Source organism: Haliotis rufescens, unplaced genomic scaffold, assembly GCF_023055435.1.
Source record: "Haliotis rufescens isolate VD_foot unplaced genomic scaffold, xgHalRufe1.0.p SCAF_3, whole genome shotgun sequence".
Lineage (NCBI taxonomy): Eukaryota > Metazoa > Mollusca > Gastropoda > Lepetellida > Haliotidae > Haliotis > Haliotis rufescens.
The window spans coordinates 8,361,177-8,379,220 of record NW_025964001.1 but is presented as its reverse complement, the minus strand read 5'-3'; the positions used below and the strand labels follow the sequence as shown (position 1 = coordinate 8,379,220).

General features: G+C 44.1%; 1 protein-coding gene across 2 annotated transcripts; it reads left to right on the top strand.

Annotated features, from left to right (window-relative positions):
• Nucleotides 1-4,305: 4,305 nt before the first annotated feature.
• Nucleotides 4,306-15,660, top strand: LOC124140951 (retinol dehydrogenase 14-like). Of its 2 annotated transcripts, XR_007223262.1 has the most exons (8): nucleotides 4,306-4,609; nucleotides 7,429-7,569; nucleotides 8,374-8,562; nucleotides 10,038-10,196; nucleotides 12,124-12,243; nucleotides 13,412-13,631; nucleotides 14,625-14,897; nucleotides 15,204-15,262. XR_007223262.1 is itself a non-coding variant. In XM_046508792.2 (7 exons), exons 1-7 carry the CDS (start codon nucleotides 4,516-4,518, stop codon nucleotides 14,845-14,847), a joined length of 1,146 nt encoding a protein of 381 aa, XP_046364748.1. In that variant the 5' UTR covers nucleotides 4,306-4,515; the 3' UTR covers nucleotides 14,848-15,660. The 2 variants fall into 2 exon arrangements, 1 of the variants encoding a protein (XP_046364748.1); XM_046508792.2 differs by having other exon boundaries at nucleotides 14,625-15,660.
• The last annotated feature ends 2,384 nt before the right edge of the window (nucleotides 15,661-18,044 follow it).

Sequence of the window (18,044 nt, the reverse complement as noted above, 5' to 3'; positions counted from 1 at the left end):
CACACTCACCTCATACCCTCGACCCGTGAAGACCCGGGGTAGAATAGGTCTTCAGCAACCCATGCTTGCCGTAAAGGGCGACTATGCTTTCCGTAAAGGGCGACTAACGGGATCGGGTGTTCGGGCTCGCTGACTTGGTTGATGCATGTTATCGTATCCCAATTGCGTTGATCTTGATGCCAATCACTGGATTGTCTTGTCCAGACTCGATAGCTGGAATATTGCCGAGATTAGATTGGTAAGTTGACACGAGGACGGCATTTTTAGCAATTCTCCATGTGGTTAAAGGGGGCGCTACTCTTGTTTACAACACAAAGTTATGTCGTAAGATGACTGTTGATGCTCTCTCCACATAATGTTTGGTTTATAAGTGACGCTCTGAACCTTAATAATGCCACGATGCTTGCAATAGAACAATACAAAAGTGAGAATATGTATTCCAACGTATAATTGTTCCCGAATCCTGCGAGTCATAGGCAATTGCAGAAACTCACAGACTTGACATATTTAAGTAAAATATGTCAATGAGGGACTTGTCATTTACTAGAACCTCACCCCCACCCCCACACCCTTTCCATTATTAAATGACCAGTCCCTAACTTGAGCATGCCTACGTGTCGCTGCATCACTGGTTTTTGGTGAAAGTAACTTATAGGCTGTCTATCGGAAGGGGATTATCGTCTAGGAGAAGAAAAAACGTCGCAGATTACACTTCCACAATGCTTCTAACGAATTCGAATGACCCACTGATGCCAAAAAATAGCACCGCCTACGTCACGTTATTAAACACTGTTTAATAAAGGTGTTTTGTTAATAAACGGGTGATCGTTTCAGGAGTGAGTAAAGGTTTCCCCTATCCGTGCCCCTATGATGACATTTTTCATATTTTGTGCATGTTGTGCATGTAACTACTTTGTTTGGTGTGTGGTGGAATAATATATAGAGGTAATCACGCGAGTGTGTTTGGGGATGGTAAATATCCTGCATTAGGAATAAACATTGTATTTACCATCCCCAAACACACAAGCGTGATAACCTCTTTATCATATAATGTCATTCTTTAATTCTGTGCTTCAAAATGGCTTTCCCTCTCTCACAGACATTACCGAAACATTGCGAGTTTTCCTAGAATGCGCGCATTAATATGTATTACGTTACAGGGTAAGTGATGTGTCAGTGACAGCAGCCAATATAGTTCCAACTGAAATCTGTTTCTTATACAGTGGGGAAGCAACATGTACGCAAAACAACAATTGTTTTTTAATTGCCTCTCGCGGCAATCCATCGGTCTGTACGCTAGAGTAACTGTCCTTTGTCAAGGGGAAGCTACTCTAACCCTAGTCTATGAGACATCACGGCCACGGTAAGACGCTGTTGACAGTCTGTCTTGTCATAACGTTAAGAAGTGTAGTCAGATGTACACACATCGACAAAACGAAACAAGGTAACAATTCAAACATATTTCGGCCAAATCCAACTATTTTAATTTTTGGAGATGGTTTAAAGCCGCAGAGGTCTACAAGCACAGATATGGCTACTGATCACGCTCGGCTAGGCCTCGTGCCCTCGCAAAAAATGTTTCGAAATTTATGTCTCCAAAGTTGCCAAAACTTATAAAATGCCTTAGCTACGTCACAGTTAGACACTGATTTTCAGTATATTAGACTGTTCTTTTGATAATGATAGCAATTATCCCTGTAGTTTATCCAGTTTCCCGATTGTTAATTCTGACTCGATCGCCGAATGACGAGGGCGACGCCATGTTTGTTTATAAACAGTGAAAGTAGTCCCTACTTGACCTTTGATATTTGCATTTCTATCCGCATATGACCCCAACGGATATCGTTTTTATCCGTTGGCTTTATCCTGCCGAGAAACCTACCCAATATGTGATAAATCTCTGTTAAATGTTGACAAGCTATTTTAACAGTAAATCTCCTTGTTTGACTATTTGAGCAAAGGATAAGAAATTGTATGAGTAACATAAGGTTTCGAAAATTTGATGAATTCAATTTAGTGTCCTCTTACACAAGTGTAGTTTTCATCAATATGCCAGCCATGTCAGGGCAGGGGATAAAAGGGTAGGTGGTACTCCCGCCTTGTACCAACGCTGGGTCGGAATTTCCCCCGGTCGAACTAGCCGGTTATAACAGACACGGTGTTCAGACTGTGGTTTATTTGAAGGAGGGTTTGGTTTGTTGTTAACGCCGCACTCAGCAATATTCCAGCTATATGACGGCGGTCTGTAATATTCGAGTCTGGACCAGACAATCCAGTGATTAATATAATGAGCATCGATCCACGCAATTGGGATCGATGACATGCATCAACCAAGTCATCGAGCCTGACCACCCGATCCCTTTAGTCGCCTCTTACGACAAGCATAGTCTCCTTTTACGGCAAGCATGGGTTGCTGAAGACCTATTCTACCCCGGATCTTCACGGGTCGTTTGAAGGAGGGAAGCGTACACACTTTCAGTCACCGGTTCACCAGGTCCAGACCCACTTTTGTTTTCAGGTCGGAGTGATGAAGCCAGGGCACGGCTGTCAAAGGAACATTGTCTCAGTTTCATAAGACCCGTGAAGATCCGGAGTAGAATAGGTCTTCAGCAACCCATGCTTGGACATTCGAATAAAACACGTTTTTCATCTTCAAGATGATCATTACAATTAAAGCACACTCTGTCTTCAACCTTTAAATTAATACATCTGCCTGTTTCTATCCTTAAAGGTGCAATACCACATCTAAATTATGTAAAGGTAGATCTGTAACGCCGGGGCATAAAGTCCTTGACATAGTCTTCACAGCAGTAACAATCTTTAAAAATCCTATACATATGGTGTTTGCTTGTACCAGTATAAACATTGACTGGAACAACTGGTTGGGGGCTAAATCCGCGTATCCATCCTGCTATGAACCGTGCATGTACTTGGCTCTCTGGTTTATGTCAAAGCATTAAATGTAGTGAGCGAAATAGCTGTTAGAATAGGTCTTCAGCAACCCATGCTTGCCGTAAAAGGCGATTATGCTTGTCGTAAGAGGCGACTAACGGGATCGAGTGGTCAGGCTCGCTGACTTGGTTGATGCCTGTCATCGTATCCCAATTGCGTGGATCAATGCTCATGATGTCAATCACTTGATTGCCTGTTCCACACTGGAGTATTTACAGACCGCCGTCATATCTATAGCTGGAATATTGCTAAGTGCGGCGTTAAACAACAAACAAACAGTTTAATAGACGTAGCACTTACTGTATATATAAACCATCAAGACTAATACAAAAACTTTACAACAGATCATATATAGCACACACACACACACACCTGCCCGCCCGCACGCACACAAACATACACACACGCACGCACACACACACTAACTCTTGCTGTGTTCAACCGCAGTCAGCGTTGGGTTATCGATTTGTCACTCAGCAATATTCAAGCGGTCTGTGTATATTTGAATCTGGACCAGACATTGCTGTGTCTGATATCGGCTTCTGTCCACATATTTGGGAAACAGACCCGTAAAGATCCGGGGTAGAATAGGTCTTCATCAATCCATGCCTGCCGTAAAAGGCGACTAAGCTTGTCGTAAGAGGTGACTATCGGGATTTTGTGGTCAGGTTCGCTGACTTGGTTGATGCATGTCATCGATCCAGATTGCGTGGATCAATGCTCATGTTATAAATCACTGGATTGTCTGGTCCAGACTCAATTATTTACAGACCGACGTCATATAGCTGGAATATTGCTGAGTGCGGCGTCAAACAACCAGTTTCATAAATGTAGCACTTACTGTAACTTACTGTAAGTTGGTTAGTTGGCCACGGGGCCCAAATGATTGGTTGGTTTGGTTGGTTTGTTGTTCAACGCAATATTCCAGCTATATGACGGCGGTCTGTAAATAATCGCGTCTGGACCAGACACCAGTGATTGATTTCACGAGCCTCAATTCACGCAATTGGGATCGATGACATCTAGACCAATACAATCATATGTAGCACACACAAACATTTGGGACACAATGATATGCACAGGTTGCTGGGGGCCTACATTCTAACCCCGGAATCCCCATGGTATGCCATGGTTATATAATGTTAAACAACCCAACACAGGATGCCGTTCTCGTGAAACGTGAGCATTTCCCACGAAACGTCCCTACTTGCTCACAAAGATCACTGTAAGACACACAAACACACACACCGCCACAACATCCACTCTAGGCGTTGATCGTACAATAACAGGCGGTCACATCCACGTGGTTACCACGTGTCCACCAGTATATACCCACAACTGCACAACCACAATATAGTATCACAACCACTGCCGTTGTTTAACCGACTCGTTGTCTCTGCTATTAACAAGCAAGGCGAGCTTATATTAGCTTTACATATAATGACTTCCTCGGATTGGATCAGTCGACTTGGGGTCAGCGAAGTGTGACCTGTGTTGAAGTGGTAGCGACGAGTTATCGCCCTGACGAGAGTTGTGGACATTGATCACTGAGGAGACCCCGCCATGGCTACAGCTGACGGGGGTGCAAGCTTCCTGACAAGAGTGTTTGACACCGCCCGTGGGAACTACATCGCGTTAGCCGGGGTCGTCAGCGTGGGTGAGTATGGGTGAGGCGAGAAAGAGGCTGTGTGTGGAAGATATAAAACGTACATGCGTAGAGAAAGCATCACGTGTCTTCATTATATATACACATACACTCGCTGTGCAACGCCTGTACCTTGTCAGGCGAGTTTCGCTATGCTGTGAATCTGTAATCATTTGTATATTTGTCTGTTTCATCTATGTTGTTGGGTGTTGAATAAGGCGAACAACGACGATGAAATTAATATTAAGCTAAGTAGTAACTATGCTTATTCCTATGGTGTTGCGTGGCTAGAGCACTACTACCTGCTGAATTTTCGATTAAAACTAAACTTTAGGTAACACGCATTCCTATTGTGGATTCATAATACAAATCTCCTATGAATACACAGTTCCAAGTCGGCCACCTTAAGCACATTATGCCCTGGTTATTGTGTGGTATTCAGCCCGACCAGCCAAGCTTGCAGTCTCACAGATTGTTTAGGAAAGCAGGTCAGATTTTATGCACAGGTCGGGTATGCAGAACACATTAATAAACTCATAGCACCAGCGCCTGATCTACACAGACAGACGATAGTCATGTGAGTTTACTGACTGGGTTGTAAGCGACTTGACTCCTATTCAGAAATCTGGCATTGCGTCCCATTATTACTCACAAATAAGTTTGATATAAGTATCGACCCACTTATCGACATGAGTGGGCGCGCGGCAGCAGGTCAGTCAATACTAGAGCAGGTGCACAGACCCGTCTGGAATACAATCGTTTTCTACCACTGTGGCCAGACGTTGCATGAAATCATGCGCTCGGTGGGGGCACAGGTGGCCCAGTCGTCTTAGGCGCCGCGATTCGCTGTGCAGAGTTGCGTCCCTTGGGCACGCCAGAAACCTATGATTCTGGGTTCGAATCCCGGTTCGCCCCGATTATGTTTCTAGGTTTGTCAGCACCATACCCGTGCTCGTGGGTTTCACCGAAGTGGTAAACGTCTGAAACCTGCATCACTTCGGGGTCCTCCCACATTAAGCTGACACGCCGTGATATAACTGGAATACTGTTAAAGCGGCGTTAACCCCAACTCACTCACTCACTTATGCGCTCGGTCTGCAATTTCCAGTTAGAGTAGTTGTTCACATACATTGTTGGGATATTAGTGTTGCCTTTGTTAGATGCTTCCGATTTCCTGTTCGTCAAACATGCAGGAGAGCGGAAGGTCGGTGGTTCAATCACGGGCGACGTCATATAATATAAAATACCCAAATTATACTATGCTACTTCTTGTTACTCTGCCTGGTGCTAGTGGGCATTATAAAGGTGATAAACAAGCAGTGGCTGGCTCGGCGTCAGTGTACTGTTACTGTGTGGGATATCCACATAAAACTGCGGCATGCTATCTCAGCGGTATTAGTCCGGACACGCACAAGACCTCGCGCGCACGCACGCACACACATATGTATGCAGGTCACTGTATAAGTGCAATAATCTTGAATGCTATGTTAAACTCCATTTCACATCTCTTCACCTCTATTTTCCAACAACTGTTATCTGACAATGAAAAGATTATGGAACAAGGCTGGACGGATTCACGAGAGAATGATGACACTCTATGCTTTTGACATACATTTTGAAACACCTTAAAACAAATTACTTGGAGAATGTAATCCCATGGTAATCCCGAATGGACTCTGCTCCGGGGGGATCGGATGATAACAATGGCCCCCCTGGATAAGCATAGCCATAGGGTGGACGGTCACAATGGATGCCTACATCTCGGGTGTTAACGGACGTGTGATCTATGTGGCGGCTATGTTCGGTGCTCAGACTATCGATCACTGCTTCGTGTAGAACCGACTACCTGCATACCTCAGCAAGTAGTATTCCGACAAACCAGTGGTTCATAGCATGACCAACATTCCACACTGTCCATGCACGGTGACATTCACTCAACCAAGTCACACCTTGTACCAGCTCGATCCTCATTAATTGTACCCCAGAGCTCGAGATAAGCTGCGTATTTGCGTAAAATACGCATAAAATAACTGAAATACGCAGACAAATCAAATCCTAGCGTATCAAATACACAACAAAAACTATGATTACGCTATTGAAATAAAATTCATGCGTATATTACGACTATTAGATAAAATGCGTATATTACAACTGTTAGATAAAACGATTGCGTATATATTACAACTGTTAGATAAAATGATTGTGTATCAGCCGATCGCGAAATTCACTGACCGTAAGTTACATTCGGAAAAAAACCCTTCTGAAACAAACATACTTTTAGATGCCAATTGGAAAGCACATCGTGCCTAATCAATGTATATGTTGTATCTTAATTAGTCGCTGATTGGTGATTAAATAAATAAACAAATTAACAACAAAAATGGCTTCCCAGAGAGGGAGCCGCAAGCAGGCTCAGACGGGTATGCTACTATTCACGTTGTTTTAAATGATTTACTGGGATTTTTACGAAACAGGTTTTAAGTTGAATACCCAAATGTGACAAAACAGGTGGGTAAAAATTGAATACCCTCTAAAACTTGTGGATACCCAATCAAAATCAAACCCCTGGGTAAAATACCCAAATAACATAGCTCTGGGATGCCCATGGGGACTCGGAGTTAGAACAGCTATCTTTTCTTGAAAAAACTAAATTGGTGGACAGGATGATTGACATGGTTGAGTGTGTTCAGTGCCGTAGCCAGCCAGGGGAGCAGGGGGGTCAGTAAACGCCATGGAATCCCATGGAATGCAGACCACTGTAATACTTCTTTAGTACGTCACTGCTGTTAATTTACTAATGTGAAATCGTCTGTTTCCTTCATGTCTCCCAGGCATTGGGATAGCGTTGTTACGACAACTTGTCAGTGGGGGAGTATGTCGCAGCAACGTCCGTCTCAAGGGCAAGTTCGCCATCGTCACCGGCGCCAACACCGGCATTGGGAAGGAGACGGCGAAGGACCTGGCTGTGAGAGGTAGGGGTCCCCTTTGCTGTCCAAGTTGCGAATATTCAACGTAGTTCCACAAATTAAAGCCGAATGTAATCAGTCATGATGTTAGTGATTTTGTTGTCTCAGAAACCCGTCTTTCGTTTTAAAATGATTTCACAGTTTCGATAATGATCCCTAAATATGTAATTTTGTCTCTCTATACATGTACTTTCAACCATTTTGAGAATGAGTTCTTGTTGGTATTCACTTTGAAAAAGTGGGTACGGGTGGCCCCGTCGTCAAAGACGCCGCGCAGAGTTACGTCCCTTCTGCGTGCCATAACCATGTAAACGTTGAGAATCTAAATCACTTCGGGCTTTTCGCCGTAATATATAACTGCATACATGTTCAAAAGCGTCGAAAGATCCAGTTTACCCACTCTCTCAAACGCCCGTGAAGATCCAGGGTAGAATAGGTTGGCAGCAACCCATGCTTAACCTAAAAGGCGACTATGCTTGTCGTAAGAGGCGACTAACGGGATCGGGTGGTCAGGCTCGATGACTAGGTTGATGCATGCCATCGATCCCAATTGCGTGGATCGATGCTCATGGTGTCACTGGATTGTCTGGTCCAGACTCGATTATTTACAGACCGCCGTCATATAGCTGGAATATTGCTGAGTGCGGCGTTAAACAACAAACAACCAAATAAAACTCTCCCAAACGTGCTTGAGTCCACAAGGTGATATTCGAATTTGCTTTGTACATGTTCAGCTAATCACGATACACACAGTACACATCCCAATCTAACGTTGGCGAAGTCCATGTTGCTGACAGTGACTGTTGCCAGGTGCCCGTGTGTTGCTGGCGTGTCGAGACCCCCTGAAAGGTGCGGCTGCTGCAGATGATATATTCAGGACGACTGGACAAAGGTTGATGGTAAAGACATTGGATTTGGCGAATTTAGACTCGGTCAGACAGTTCGCGAAGGATATCAACGATGAGGAGCCGAAGCTTGATATACTCGTCAACAATGCAGGTACCGTTACACAAACATATGTATTGGGTGGTGATGGTTACTCCTAAGGTGGACCGCCTCCGTGGTCTAGTGGTAGAGCGTCCGCCCGGAGAGCGGAAGGTCCGGGGTTCGATCCCCGGCCGCGTCATACCAAAAGATGGTACTTGTTGTTACCCTGTCAGGCGCTCGGCATTAAGGGGCTAAAACAAGGCTCGGAGTCAGTATACTGTGTCTGAGTGGGGTATTCATGTTAAACTTCGGCATGGTATCTCAGTGAGCTAGCACTATAAATCGGCATCAGTCCGGACTAGTAGAAGCAGCCACACAAACACACACGTACATGCACGTCGCTATATAAGTGCAATAATCTTGGACACGACGTTAAACCCCATTTCACCTCACCTTACTCCCAAGGTGAACCTTCACATAACGATCTACCGCGTGTTTGGCTCCAACACCAAGCTGTCACGCTGTCAAGTGAAATACTGTTCAAAGTCGTGTTAAGACCAACTCACTCGGTCAAGAATGTTCCAGTGGTTGCTAAACATGTCACGAATTTAGTAACCATCAGTGAGTGAGTTGGTCTGTGTTTTTCACAATAACCCTGCTCTACCATGGCAGTGGAATCTATAAACTGGTTTTCAGACATTGTTTTTTTTACCTTGCCTATTCATAAAAAATAATGATCAATTGCAGCACTTTCTTTCCCAGGTCCAAACCCTTATAATATACTTGTTCCTTTCCTGGGAATTAAACCTCGAGGTTGTAAAATGCCTCCCTACATGTGTAACGATGTGCCCCAGTGTGCACATCACACTTGTACAATCTCAGCATGTTTTTGACGTCGTCAAAAAAGGTTTAAAACATCAGTTAAGTTAACGAATCAATATCCAGAGGAGTTATGGGCGATACGTCTTATAGCAATAACACTTCTACTTTATATATGTACAAGTTGTATAAATGGTTGGCTACGCTGATCTCCCTACACGTGTAATGATGTGCCCCAAGATCCTCTTCATATCATCTCAGCATGTTTTTTACATCGTTTAAAAGATTTCAATCAACAAATTAGTTAACGAAGCATTAATGGGACGCGTTACTTCTTCTACTAACTTCATTTGTATAGGGGGCGGTGGGGTAGCCTAGTGGTTAAAGCGTTCGCTCGTCACGCCGAAGACCCGGGTTCGATTCCCGACATGGGTATAATGTGTGAAGCCCATTTCTGGTGTCCCCCGTCGTGCTATTGCTGGAATATTGCTAAAAGCGGCGTAAAACCATGCTCACTCACTCACTTGTAAAGAGTTGGCTACGCTGATCTCCCTACAGGTGTAATGATGTGCCGGAAGGTGCTCTTCGTACCAGCTAAGCATGTAAGCATCTAAAACAACAAATTCGGTTTTTTAAGAAATCATTAATCAGACGAGGTATGGGCGTCATGTCTTCTACTTCATACATGTATCTGTTGTAAAGAGTTGGCCACGCTGTTCTCCCTACAGGTGTGATGATGTGCCCAAAGATGCTGTCCAAGCAGGGCTATGAACTTCAGTTTGCTACCAACCACCTGGGTCACTTCCTCCTCACCAACCTCCTGCTTGGGCTCATCCAGAGGTCCGCACCCAGTCGCATCGTCGTCGTGTCCTCGGGTATATATAAAAGTGAGTACCTTGCTCATCCTTAAATTACAGACTACCTCACGGGCATAGACCGCCTCCGTGATCTAGAGGTGGAGCGTCCGCCCGGAGAGCGGAAGGTCCGGGGTTCGATCCCCAGCCGCGTCATACCAAAAGACGCTAAAAGATGGTACTTGTTGTTACCCTGTCTGGCGCTTGGCATTAAGGGGCTAAAACAAGGACTGGTCGGCTCGGAGTCAGTGTACTGTGTCTGAGTGGGCTAGCACTATAAATCGACATTAGTCCGGACTAGTACAAGCAGTCACACACACACGTGCATGCACGTCGCTATATACGTCCAATAATTTTGGACGCGACGTTATACCAAATTTCACATCACCCTCACGGGCATTGGTGCAATCCGACTCTGGACTTCAATTTTACCACAAAACACATCCTTGGGACGTGACGATGCCGTCAGTTGGATTACTGGTTTGTTTAGAACAACCATTTGGACTGACGGGATCGAAAGAGTCAATGTCTTCACCATACATGATGTTCAGTTATTTTAGAATGGTTAGTTAGTCGCGACAGTAAGATGTCAAATCTGAACTTGCGAAATAGTTCTTTTGGAGCCATTGAAGAGCGCTTAGATGAAAGCTTAGGCCAGATGTTCTTATGGGTGTTTACGGGTTTTTTTTACCAAAAATGCGGGTCTGTAGGTCAAAAAAATAAATATAATATTATTCCAGTTGGAAAAAAATAGGTTGCGCAAAAAAGAAACAAAAAGTGGAGACGGGAGGAATGTGGATTCGTCATAATTCGGGTTCTAATGATACTTTAAATAATTTATCTACAATGATGGCCACATAAATTTAATTTTACTTTTTATTTATTTCTTGTAGGCGGAATAAAATGCACTAATTTTCAATTTCTTTATGCTTTCAAATTTCGAAAGATGTGAGTTTATAGATATTTAAGAGCCAATGGGGAGCTTGTTTGTATATTTGTTGTTTAACGCCGCACTCAGCAATAATCCAGCTAAATGACGGCGGTCTGTAAATAACCGAGTCTGGACCAGACAATCCAGTGATTGACATCATGAGCATCGATCCACACAACTGAGTGAGTGAGTATGGTTTTACGCCGTTTTAGCAATATTCCAGCAATATCACGGCGGGGGACACCAGAAATGGGCTTCAGACATTGTGCCCATGTGGGGAATCGAACGCCTTAACCTCTAGGCTACTCCCTCGCCCCTCCACGCAATTGGGATACGATGACATGCATCAACAAAGTCAGCGAGCCTGACCACCCGATCCCGTTGGTCACCTCTTACGACAAGCATAGTCTCCTTTTACGGCAAGCATGGGTTGCTGAAGACCTATTCTACCCCGGATCTTCACGGGTCGTTTGAATGAGGGAAGCGTTGCTCACACTTTCAGTCATACGACAAGCCTTTCGTGGCAAGCATGGGTTGCTGAAGACCTATTCTACCCCGGATCTTCACGGGTCCCAATGAGGAGCCCTAATGTGAATGCGTAGACGCCAGATATCATAGTAGTTCGAGATAATAAACACATTAGGCTCACTGTAAAACTGCGAATCGGACATGAAAGATGTCAAGCGCTAATGCCTGTTTCTGATCAGATGGATCAGTGGAAACTGGACTTTTGTAGTCCGTTAACTCTCTTGCCTCGGGAAGATGACTCCTCAAATTAGAGGTGATAGTTTACATGTGTGCGCCTCAATGCATGGACAGAAGGCGGTTCTGTGTTCTAATGAAAAGGCACGTTGCTAGAAGGAAAGGACATTGATAAACCGTGATACTGAGTTTAAATAAGCATTATATTTTGTATCAAATTAACTTTATTAATGCATTTTAGGTGAAATTCTATATAATTCATTTTAAGTGAAATTCTATATAATTCATTTTAAGTGAAAATCTATATAATTAATGCGTTGTTTTCAGGGGGCGACATCAACTTTGACGACATCAACAGTGAGAAGGAGTACAATCCTTACGCTGCCTACGCTCAGAGTAAAGTAGCAAATATTCTCTTTTCAAATGAGCTTGCCAAGAAACTTAAAGGTCAGTAAACACGTTTTGTAATGTTGTAGCAATGTTGTAGCGTTATTCATTATCTTACCTTACACATGAACGTCGAATTCGAGACCCATTCTATTATTTTCTATATACCCCGCAGATATATTCGGTACATTTTCTATGTTCATCGATGCAATTGCCGACTTTGGCATTACATTTGCAACATACCAACCGCACTATGCCATTCTCCCGATATTTACGATATTTTCCGAATGAAATAGATCAGAGGGGAAAATTTGTTTTCTGTATTCTGCTATTTTCCGATGAATGTGGAAAATGAGTATGGTGGATAAACTGTGGAATTCTTACCTATTCGGACCAAAACATGCGTGGATGAGGCGTATCTGCAATATAATTAGGTGTGCATTAAGATGACTTCATTGTCCATCGGTCTAAGTGTATGTTCATGGGGCCAAAACGATTGGTTGGTTTGTTGCTTTACGCCACACTCAGCAATATTCCAGCTATATGCCGGCGGTCTGTAAATAATCGAATCTGGACCAGACAATCCAGTGATTGACATCATGAGCATCGATCCACGCAATTGGGATCGATGACATGCATCAACCATGTCAGCGAGCCTGACCGGGGGGCCCAAATGAAGGCCTCGGGGAACATAAATTAACATGGAGGGTACATCAGCCCATGTCAACCGATGGACTGGTTGACGACTCACAATAAAACTATGTACATGTAAATTGTAAGTAAAACAGTATATGGTTAGGGATGAAGAATAGCAAGACATTCTTATCCAGCAGCAGCCACTGGAGTTCAAGCGGTCTAGAGCGCGGCAAATTACTACCTGTCGTAAGTCTATGTTAAAGTATGGAAGTTATGATCACCTTAGCGCTATGATCCCTTTGTGGAACGGGGCCCAGGTCGTAGGTTCGAATCCCAGATTCGCCCCGAGTATGATCATTGGTCTGTCAGTGCCATGTCGAATCTCTAACTGGGACATTCAAAACAGGTCAAACCCACTTTACAGGCGTTACCCATTGGCAGACACTGGGACTTTCTACAGAAAATACCCCGCCAAAGAGAAATGTTCTTCAGGATGTCCCTGCATGCTAAGTTACTTTACGAAAACAATAGGATGACGTCACTAGAGGTTTTAATGCGACGTTAACCATGTTCACTGGCTATTGTCTTCCAGGGACAGGTGTGACGGTAAACTCTCTACACCCTGGCGTGATCGCGAGTGACCTGACCAGGCACGTCGAGGACAGGGTCCCCGGCGTCCTGCGGTTCCTCATCAAGCCCCTCTACCTCTTGGTGCAGGTGCTCGCCTTCAAGACAGTGAAGCAGGGCGCCCAGACTTCTATCTGCTGCGCTGTGGCGGAGGAGCTGGAGGGAGTGACTGGGAAGTACTTCAGGTAAGGACGCGGTGAGATAGTCCATTGGTTTATGTAGACTAACCAGGCTTTCGATCAATAAAATTGTTACAACGATACTTTAGCATAATGTTCATATTTGTTCTGTGTTTAAGATCGATGGGTTCTGTCAGGGCTCACTTGCACAACGTGTTCCATGATCTTGGTTCAACCTTGTTAAATCACTGTGTGATATCCATTATTCGGTTCGGGCAGTTTTCCTATACATGATCATCATCGTGGCCTAGTAGATAGAGGGTCTGCACGGAAAGGGAAATGTCGGGGTTCAATCCCAGTCAGTGTAATACCAAAATAGGTTAAAAGATGGTGCTTGTAGTTTCCCTGCCTGGCGCTTGTCGTTAAAGGGATAAAACAAGGACTGGTCGGCTTAGAGTCTGATTGGGTATCCATGTTAAGCCACGGCATGATCGAGGCTAGCACTATTAAGCCACGTAAGTCCGGACTTGTACTAGGCCTAGACTAGCCACAGACCGCCTCCGTGGTCTAATGGTAGAGCGTCCGCCCGGAGAGCGGAAGGTCCGGGGTTCGATCCCCAGCCGCGTCATACCAAAAGACGTTAAACGATGGTACTTGTTACCCTGTCTGGCGCTCGGCATTAAGGGGCTAAAACAAGGACTGGTCGACTCGGAGTCAGTATACTGTGTCTGAGTGGTTTATTCATGTTAAACTGGGGGATGCTATCTCAGTGTGCTAGCACTATAGATCGGCATCAGTCGGACTAGTACAAGCAGCCACACACACACACACACACACACACACATACACGTGCATGCACGTCGCTATATAAGTGCAATAATCTTGGACGCGACGTTAAACCCCATTTCACCTCACCTAGACTAGCCACACGGAACACAGTGACACTAACATTTACCCCCTCAATTCAAAGTATTCCATGTGTATTGTCTTAAACATAAATGAAAAAGTAATAATAAAAAAGATTCGATATTGCATTACATTGTCATTTCTCACTTTCAGCGACTGTACACAGACGAAGTTGCTGCCTCACGCCACCGACGAGGACGCTGCCAGGAGATTGTGGAGGTTGAGTGAGGAAATGACCGGCCTCGTAACAGGAGCAGATAACTCCGGGAAAAGTAGCAAAACGAAGTCCGACCGTGTGGAATCGAATTCTGAGGACAAGAAAACTGAGAGACAGGAAACTGTGACCAAGTCTGGCTCGAAACAGACGACTGTTTGAATGTGTTAATACATAGTTCGGCTGCTGGGGATGTTTTAGTGAACATGTGGATATGTCAGGATTTCATTCTAAAAAAAGATTCACCCACATTGATGGCTTAAATGAGTTATGATTTATGCATGCGTGAAAGGTAATATAACTTATATAATCATGTGTGTAACCTCCACAAGATTAGATACAACAAATATTTACGAGATGATATTACTATTTAAGGAAGATATATTTAGTTGACATGGATTAAACGGATGACCATTATGTCTGGAAAACCTGAATACGTGTCCCTCGGCGTCCTTAGGATGGTAGGTCTCGTGTTCAAGTTCCAGATTAGCCCCGAGTGTGGTACTTGATCTGCCAGCACCATACCCGTGGCCACTGAGTAGGTTTTACAAAAGTGGTAAACCTATGAATATGTCTTCAGCAACCCATGACTCTTAAAAGACGACCAACGGGATAGGGTGGTCAGGTTCGGTAACTAAAAAATTGGTTCATAGGGGGCGGTGGGGTAGCCTAGTGGTTAAAGCGTTCGCTCGTCACGCCGAAGACCTGGAAACAATGTGTGAAGCCCATATCTGGTGCCCCCCGACGTGATATTTACTTGGTTCATACACCTCTGATATTCTCGGCGATCTATAGGTTCCAAGGTGTTTCCCAACTGCTATACCGGTAAAATCACAACATAGAAACAAACCTGCTGCTGTTATTTATTTGTTATATAAGCATAACAAGGACCACTGTCTTTTGATGTCTATGACATGTATGTAAACATTGATGTTTTGAACAAATTATTTTTTACGAAATAAATGTTTTATTCTTGGTAGTTTTGTTACATTTTCATGGGGGTCGTATATTGAGTAAGTTGTGATTTGTGGGTTGTTTAGAGACCGCACTTATGTCCTGATAATGCGATTAGGTAGCCAGCCGTGAACAAGGTAATTAGCATGACGCAAAATGATAATGCTCGGCGAGAATTGTCCGTGCCCCGTAATTTGGGTTACTCTTCCACATATCTCTGATGACCAGGGGGTCTAACGGCAATGGCAAGTTGCTCCCTTTTGTGTTGCCAGTTCAACTGTTTTTTTATTTGAATCCCAGATGCTTTGTTTCTTTGTTTGTTGTTTAACGTCGCACTCAGCAATATTCCAGTAAATTCCTGTAAATAATCGAATCTGGTCCTGACAATCCAGTGACTGACATCACCAGCATCGATACACGCAATTGGGATACGATGACGTGCATCAAACCAAGTCAGCGAGCCTGGCCACCCGATCCCGTTAGACGCCTCTTTTTACAAGCATAAACGCCTTTTACTGCAAGCATGGGTTGCTGAAGACCTATTCTACCCCGGATCTTCACTGGTCGAATCCCAGATGCAACACCGATCATAGGCATGGCAACACATATGCACTTGTTGATGGGTTTCACCAGAGTGGAAAACTTTACTTTTGTGTGATTTTCTGGATATCCGCACAAACAGCCACGTGTCTTTGCATGGGTACTGAGAAGTGAATAGCGGCATCAATGTCAACATAACATGTGGCACAACGTCTGTATCGTGAGAGTGCCACGCAGCTATACCGTGTCACAACGTTGATGACCGAGTGTGTGCGTGTACGCCCTGGTTGAACTAAGTGATGTTTCGAATCCCACAATGTTGCAACATCACTTGGTTATATATATATATATTGACTTGGTTAATGCTTGTCACAGTACCCCAATTGTGTGGATTGATGCACATGATAGTCACTGGAGTGTCTGGTCCATACTCGATTATATACAGACCGCCGGCATAGCCGAGTGCGATGTTAAACAAACGAACAAACAACAACAAAACAAAGAAGCATAGCATTTGCCAAGTTGTTGCAGTTGCGGGGTGTAATCCAATAAAACGCACAAATCGAAATAAACAAAATCGGGCCGTAAAAGGATATTTGATACAGGGTGACTAGGTGTATAGTGTACAAGCTTTATGGGCAGAAGGTATCCTCGATGATCAGGTCAATTTGTGTTTTCAGGGGGAAATATTCCATCCCGTCTATGAGGTCACATTATCTCCGCACCATTCATAACTATCACAGTCAGGGCTTCCAGATAATTTACCTTGATGAATTATTCCACTGACTACATGTGGCTATCGGCAGATGGACAAAAAGCACCATCAGGTAAAGGTAATGGGGTCATTGTTTTGCACGCCGCAACCCGTGATCTGGGGCGCATTGATGGATGTGTGCTAGTTTTCGAGGTGAAGAAGAAAACTGGTGCTTGCCATAAGGAAAGTATAGGAGGTGATATGTTCATAGACTGGATGGAACATCAGCTATTGCCCATTTTAAAAAAAAAATTAGTGTCATAGTCATGGATAACGCCAGTTATTACAACGTCCGGGAACCAGATACAGTCGCGCCAACCATGAGTTGTCTGAAGGCGACCATACAGGAATATATGACATTGTCGACTTCAGACCATCTGAAAGGAAAGTTCATGGAGAAAATTCGGCTGAATAAGAAACAAGTAAAGTACAAGACGAGTGCTAGCGGCACAACACGGTCTCGTTGTCTTACGTACGCCAGTCAGGCATTGAGCCTATCTTGGCTGAGTGTACAGAGGTCTAGGCAAGACATAACACAACATTCAAACTCACGCATGTCAAAGGGGGGGGGGGGGGGGAGGATCAACGCAGTCTTTGCTAGCTATCAGCCTCGATAAACCAGTTATCATACCTTTGGGTGATAGTACAGATTCATATACGTCATCAGCCGAGATAGATGCTACCTCAGAAGTCATCCATGGAAAAACAAATACTTCTTGATTCCAAAACCACAACCTTCCACTACACATCCCGTTTCATAGCTTTTAACTATTCCATCATTTATCCAAGAAAGTATAATCCAGTACATATCCTACATTGCTACCCCATCAACGCACATGTCAGTTAAGTACAACAACAGCAATATTGAGAGACCACCCCCAACTCGGGTGACCTTTGCACCTGTGAGAATGCACGGGGCGGTGTGAGGTCATCACCTCAGGACAGGTGTTAGGTAATTACCTCAGGTTATAGGCCGTTTCATACATGCATAACAACACACGAATATTTTAAGTTTATCATCATTTAACCTTTAAAAGTACGTTTAAGGGTAATCACAGTGTCCGTTAGGATAGGCTAGATTAGGTCAATTTGCGTTACTTTGATATATGCT